General features: G+C 44.7%; 1 protein-coding gene across 1 annotated transcript in view; it reads right to left on the bottom strand.

The window, feature by feature from the left end:
- Positions 1-6,602, bottom strand: part of LOC108518858 (uncharacterized) — a 13,362-nt gene extending 6,760 nt beyond the window's left edge. Inside the window, exons 1-2 of the mRNA XM_017857552.1 lie at positions 6,476-6,602; positions 6,084-6,274 (exon numbers count right to left, since the gene is read on the bottom strand). Of these exons, the coding sequence (XP_017713041.1) occupies positions 6,084-6,274; positions 6,476-6,602 (318 nt within the window). The remainder of the gene's footprint in view (positions 1-6,083; positions 6,275-6,475) is intronic.
- Between the last annotated feature and the right edge of the window lie 639 nt (positions 6,603-7,241).

Raw genomic sequence — 7,241 nt, 5'->3', positions numbered from 1 at the left:
GGAGTGCAGTAGCACAATCTAGGCTCACTGCAACCTCCACCTCCCAGGTTCGAGTGATTCTCGTGCCTCACCCTCCTGAGTACCTTGGATTACAGGAGCCCGCTACCACACCCAGCTAATTTTTATATTTTTAATAGAGACAGGGTTTCACTATGTTGGCCAGGCTGGTCTCGAACTCATGACCTCATGATCCATCCACCTTGGCCTCCCAAAGTGCTGGGATTACAGGTGTGAGCCACCACGCCCGGTCTGGTGTCTTTTCTTATAAGGGCACTAACCCAATCAGACCTGGGCCTGACCCTCCTGACTTCTAACTGTAATTACCTTCCAAAGGCCCCGTCTCCAAATACCATCACACTGGGGGATTAGGACTTCAAAAAAGATATGGGGGGTGGGGGAGGACATAAATGCTCAGTCCATAACAAGCACCCAACATAAAAACGACTAGAACAGATCACAAAAAAAGGTCCTGTATGGCTTTGGGGAAGGGCTCAACCCCAAAATATTTGAGAGCTCTGGAGGGGCCTAGAAGTGGTAAGCGAATGAAAATGTGGTTACTCTCCAGATCTGCCTTTCTCAATTATGGCCATTTCTGGCTGAACTAGAAATCAAAGGACAGGTTATTAATTACTAGCTCTAAGTTGCTTACCATTTGCCGAGACAGTTCAGAAATCTGACTGCATCTCCTCAGAGATCTGGAACACAGTTCTCAAATTCTAACTTACTTGTGATATACTTGTGAATGATAAAAATTGCTACAGGTACTTTTATTAATATGAAAGAGTATTGAGAAATTACCTTTCATTCTAACTTTTGTCTAGAATGAAAATCAATACTTTTGCTATAATCAATTACTGAAATAATTTTACTTTCCAGTAAAACTGGCATTACAAATTTTTTTTAATTTTTAAAACTTCGTAATTTTTTGCCAGACTGACCCATGTAAGCATACAAATTCTTAATAACTATGCATGTCACATCTGTAATAATGGCCTTCACGTAAACATTTTTGTGGTTTACACATAAAATTTCTAATTACAAAGCTATATTATCTAAAATTACAGTAAGCAAAAAAATTAATCCAAGCTAAGACAATACTTGCAATATCAATTCATCATCTGTGACAAGGATTGCTTATGTCTCTTTGTGGTTAAAAAGAAAAAAAAAAAAAGACATGTTGGCTGGATGCGGTGGCTCACACATGTAATCCCAGCACTTTGGGAGGCTGAGGTGGGCAGATCACCCCTGGCCTGCCCAACATGGCAAAACCCTGTCTTTACTTAAAAATACAAAAATTAGCTGGGTGTGGTGGTGGGCGCCTTTAATTCCAGCTACTCAGGAGGCTAAGGCGGGAGAATTGCTAGAACCCGGGAGGCAGAGATTGCAGTGAGCTGAGATTGCGCCACTGCACTACAGTCTGCGCAACAAAAGTGAAACTCCATCTCCAAAAAAAAAAAAAAAAAAAACACAATGTTCGTGGGTCCAAACAAAAGTTAATGGAAGTGAGTCTAAAAACGAGCTATGTGGGCTGGCCGCGGTGGCTCACATCTGTAATCCCAGCACTTTGGGAGGCCAAAGCAGGCATATGACGAGGTCAGGAGATGGAGACCATCCTGGCCAATACGGTGAAACCCTGTCTCTACAAAAATTAGCTGGGCGTGGTGGCGCGTGCCTGTAATCCCGGCTACTCGGGAGGCTGAGGCAGGAGAATCACTTGAACCAGGGAGTTGGTGGCTGGAGTGAGCCAAGATCACACCACTGTACTTCTGCCTGGCGACAGAGCGAGACTCCGTCTCAAAAAAAAAAAAAAAAAAAAAAAAAAAAAAAAAAAAAAAAAAAAAAAAAAAAGATAAAAATGAGCTATGTGAATTAAAAGAGGTACAACAATAGATAAACCACATTTTATTTTATTCCTAGTAATCAATAACATTTCCAAACTTCTGGAATGGGCAGAAATTGCTAGTTGGCATATTTTTACCTTTTATATTCAGATACATTAAAATTCATAAAAAAAAAACCCTCAAAGCAGATGATCTGCCATCTCCTTGGATAATTTGTGTTAACTCAGGATAACAAAAAACCAAAATTATGAGTTGCTGATGCAATAAGCCTAAATGTAAAAATAATTTAAGCTAATAGTAGATTCATCTTCCAATTTCATATCAGTCTTACAAATAAACTACATATATAACTTGCTTGCCTTCCCTTCTGAGGGATAAAGCTGTTATAAGAATTAAATCAGCATTATTGACTACTCAACCAAGAGAGGGAAAAATTATTACCCATTCTAGGGACATGGGCTCATAACTACTATATGTGTAAGGACATGAATTTACTCAATATTACAATTTTTCCTTTTATTAGTGTGCACAGAAGAATAGACATGCTCACTCTGGATAAAAAAAAAATTATACTTATCAGTTATCAGAAGCACAATGCAGAAGACAGTAGTTCCCTAACAATCTGAAGTATGTGATTGAATCACAAGTAAATTATCTCAGTAGTAGTGAATTATTGTAAATGTTAGTAATTTGGCAGCCACTGGGCAGGAAAATAAGAATTGAGGCTCAATATTGATATTACTGGTGGTGATTGACACATAAATTTTATCAAATCTACACAATATAAAATTACAGAAAGGTAGAAGAATATACTAGTACATCTTCAACATATCTTCACTACAGGGGAGTAAAATGACATAGACTAGTTACTATCTAATGAATTGCAGAAAACTAAGAGAGAACTCCAAGGCACCTCTTCTCTGCTGATCTGGTTGGTCCTTTTCCTACCTTTTGCAATACCCAGATATAAACATTGGATAGAAAACAAAGTAGACCTGTAGTATGCAGGTCACAGTGCTAAATTCACAGAAAGAAATCTCTGAACTGAACTGCTTTATTTCTTGGTGGTCACAAAGAATAATTCTGGTTTACACCTACAGACTGATGTCAGTCTACACCCTATTGATAACAGTGTGGCCAAGGACAAAAAAAAAGTGCTCCATTTTACCAATTCTGTAAAAAATTATTGGCAGGGTAAGCTCGGCTAGGGCGGGATTACATTTCTAGGACTACCATCCCTGAAATTTAGAAGATACTATATCCACATACAGTATATTTTACATTAATTTGCAAAAATCTAGAAGCTTTTTCTTAGCTCAAGTGTGTCCAAGTTTACCCTGGCAGTTTAAAATGACAGTTACAAGCAGCATGGGTTGTATCAGACACATTTGAGGGCCAATTTCATGTAAGTGATATTGGGCAAGTTACTTCATCTATCTGTGCCTCCAAGGTCATACTAGTGTTTATTTACCTAAAGGGTACCTGTTATGTAACTTTAGGGTGTTTACATTAGATAATGCCTGCAAAATATTCACTTCAACGCCTAAAACATAGTTAAGTATTCAATAAATATCTACTATTATCACTACTAACTTAAAAGTTTAGAGATTGTAAGAGCAGAATCTGGGGTAAGACAAACTTAGGTTCAAATCCTAGTATTGTTGGGTAATCTTGGGCAAGTTACTTAACCTCTCTGATTTGCATAATTTAAAAAATTAGTTAATATACGTAATAGGGCTTAGAAGAGTATCTAGCACATAACACCATTTAAGCATTTGTTATTGCTAACATGCAAACAATTTAAGGGAAGGAAATTTTTTAAAAAGGAAGAGGGATTTGCAAACTAAAAACAATGAGTATCTTATGTTCAAAGAAAACTAACAAACAGCCAGCTCTAGCAATAATTAAATTCACTGTATACTGGGGCAGGCATCACACCCCAAAGCTAAAAGCATCTACCTAGGCCAGGCATGGTGGCTCATGCCTGTAATCCCAGCACTTTGGGAAGCAGAGGCAGGCAGATAGCTTGAAATCAGGAGTTTGAGACCAGCCTGGACAACATGGCAAAACACCATCTCTACAAAAAATACAAATATTAGGCTGGGCGCGGTGGCTCACACCTGTAATCCCAGCACTTTGGGAGGCTGAGGCAGGTGGATCACCTGAGATCAGGAGTTCGAGACTAGCCTGGCCAATATGGTGAAACCTCGTCTCTATTAAAAATACAAAAAATTAGCCAGGCATGGTGGCAGGCACCTGTAATCCCAGCTACTCAGGAGGATGAGGCAGGAGAATCGCTTGAACCCGGGAGGCAGAGGTTGTAGTGAGCCAAGATCAAGCCACTGCACTCCAGCCTGGGCAACAACAGCGAAACTCCATCTCAAAATAAATAAATAAATAAATAAAATAAAATACAAATATTAACCAGGGATGGTGGTGCACACCTGTAGTCCCAGCTTCTCAGGAGGCTGAAGTGGGAGAATCCCCTGAGCCCGGGGAGAATCACCTGAGCCCAGGAAGTCGAGGCTACAGTGAGCAGTGATTGCGCCACTGCACTCCATCCTGGGTGACAGAGTGAGACCCTGTCTCAAAAAAAAGGAAATTGGCAGAATTAAGTAAGCTGATGCTTAGAGACGAAAATCAACATTTTTTCCTCAGCAACTGAATAAAAACAACAGCCACTACCATTTTTTTGAGTACCTATTATTAGCCTAGTTTTTAACTGGTATTACTCCAGAGAGAGCTAGGTTCGAGTCAGAGCTCCTTCCCTTAATAACTGTATGACCTACAGTATGTCTGTTAGCCTCTCTGAGGCTTCAAAGGTTCCTCATCTGTAAAATGGTAATAATCATACCATTGCTACAGGACTGTTTTGAGGACTAATTAGGACTACGTATGTATACATGATGATGGCTATTATTACTATTCCCAGCCAGGGACCATGCAAGGGTTGTTTATTCACATAGACTGTCTTATAATCCTCTCAATAACTCCAGGAGGTAGCCAGCACCTCAGATATACATCAAATGACTTAAGCCCAGAGAGGTGAAGTAAGTTGCCCACAGCCACACAACTAGTAAATAGCCCAAACAAGCTGGATTCCCAGTCAGACTCCGTTAATAGCACTGCTCTTTACCTTAAGTCATTACAACGCCTAATATGAAATAGAATCGCTTCTTTCTTAGGGCTCAAGTGGGTAATCACTGAATGTATTCATTCAACAAACCATCATCGAGGACCTCTTACAAGCCAAGTACTGTACTATGTGCTATAGTTACAGTGGTGATTCCTGCCCTTAAAAAGTTTTAGTAGGAGAAACAATCAACAGGTAACCAGGTCATTGCCAAAACAACAAAAATAATCATAATAAAGCAGGTTAAAGCATTTAACTGGCAGGGGTTTTGACTACTTTAGCAAGCATGATCAGAACGGTTGGGGAGGGTGGCCAGCAGCTTGGCCGGTTCAACAAACAAGAAAAAACCAGTGAGGGTGGAGCCAAGATACCAGAGGCTGATTACAATTAAGAATGTTCTTGAAGGTAAGGACCAGATTCTCATTTTCTATATCCTGGGGCATTGGTCAGCCTGGAATCCGGATTCCAGTACACGTGAATTTTGGCTTGAAATGACCTAATGCCTTTTCCCTAGTTCCTTCGTGTGTGTCAAATACGCATGGTTACCGCTACCAGAGCTGTAGTGGGGCTTCAATGAGGCCATGCGCATCTCCATAAAGATGAACTACAGTGTGTGCAAAACTAAAGGCAAAGCCCGGTCCCCACACGCCCACCCAGGTGGTCGCTTTCCGTGCCGAGGCCCCTCCAGAGGCGCCTCCGAGAACCTCACCATCGCACCCCAAACTTCCAGGGAAGGGCCTCTCCCGTGAAAGCCCCCACGCCCCCACCCCGCGCCATCATTCCCGAATCTGCCCTCGGCCCCTCCCCGCAGCACGCTCGCAGGCGGCACATGTCAACCAAAACGCCATTTCCACCTTCTCTTCCCACACGCAGCCCTCTTTTCCCAGGGCTCCCCCGAGGAGGGACCCACCCCAAACCCCGCCATTCCGTCCTCCCTGCCGCCCTCGCGTGACGTGAAGCCGAACCCGGGAAACTGTGGCCGCCCCCGCCTCCGTGGTTCCCTGGGCCCGGCAGCCCGAGCCCGCACTGCGGACCCCACGCCTCAGGGCCCGGCCGCCACCTGCCGCGTGGGCCCGAACCGGCCAGGGCCGGCGGGCCGAGCTGCTCACCACGACGCCAGGGCTGCGGGTCGCCATAACGGAGCCGGCCGGCGCGCGGGCTGACTGCTCAGGAGGAGGAAGCCGGTGGCGGAGCAGAGGAGGTGCAGGCGCAGCAAGAGGCGGCGCCGCGCGGGAAAGCCTAGAGGTTCGCCCGAGGGCTCGTCGCAGCCGCTTGAAGCTGAGGAGAAGCAGGCCCCGCCCTCGCCCCGCCCAGCCCAGCCCCGCAGGCCCCGCCCCCGGCCCCGCCGGCCCCGCCCACGCGCCTACGCCAGCGCCTACCCGTTTGTAGGCTCCTAGGTAGCCGTGGGAATTTTCTCCCAGAAGAAGCGGAGGCTCCCCCAGCGAAGCCCCCTTCCCTCCCCACTCAGTCTCCTACGCAGAAGGCTCCCAGATTCCCAAACCTACCGCCGTCCGCGTTGCTTCATGGCGGCCATAAACCGGGCGCCGGCTCTTCGGGTTCCAGTCACCGCGTGACTCCTTGGACCAGACGTCCCATTCCCAAGACCTTGCACTACCTGTGGCTTCCATTTTCCTGACTCTTCGCCCAGTGCTTCCCCAAACTCTTAACTGGTTGTGACAGTTGAGACCTAGAGCCCTAGTCACCCATATCAGGGTACACATCTGAGAGGACACTTAACTGCTCTGTAGCTTTGTACAAATCAGACTCTGAGCCTCTATTTTTGCCTCACTAAAATGAGTATATTGGCCGGGCACGGTGGCTCACGCCTGTAATCCCAGCACTTTGGGAGGCCGAGGCAGGTGGATCACCTGAGGTCAGGAGTACGAGACCAGCCTGGCCAACATGGCGAAACCCCATCTCTACTAAAAATACAAAAATTAGCTGGGCGAGGAGGCGGGCGCCTGTAATCCCAGCTACTCGGGAGGCTGAGGCAGGAGAATCACTTGAACCCGGTAGGCGGAGGTCGCAGTGAGCCGAGATTGCGCCACTGCACTTCAGCCTCCGCGACAGAATGAGACTCCGTCTCAAAAATAAACAAATAAAATAAAATAAATTTAAAATAAATAAAATTAAAATAAAATGAGCATATTAACAATACATAAACAGGATCATTTTGAGTATTAGAGGAATATAGGTATGCGTGTGTGTGTGTATATATATATGCACTTAGGACAGTACACAGTCAGCAAATTGGAACTACTGCTACT

This window comes from Rhinopithecus bieti, unplaced genomic scaffold, assembly GCF_001698545.2.
Source record: "Rhinopithecus bieti isolate Rb0 unplaced genomic scaffold, ASM169854v2 scaffold_3015, whole genome shotgun sequence".
Classification (NCBI taxonomy): Eukaryota; Metazoa; Chordata; class Mammalia; order Primates; family Cercopithecidae; genus Rhinopithecus; species Rhinopithecus bieti.
Note: the sequence above shows the minus strand (reverse complement) of the source record. Positions and strands in the feature narration are given on the sequence as shown.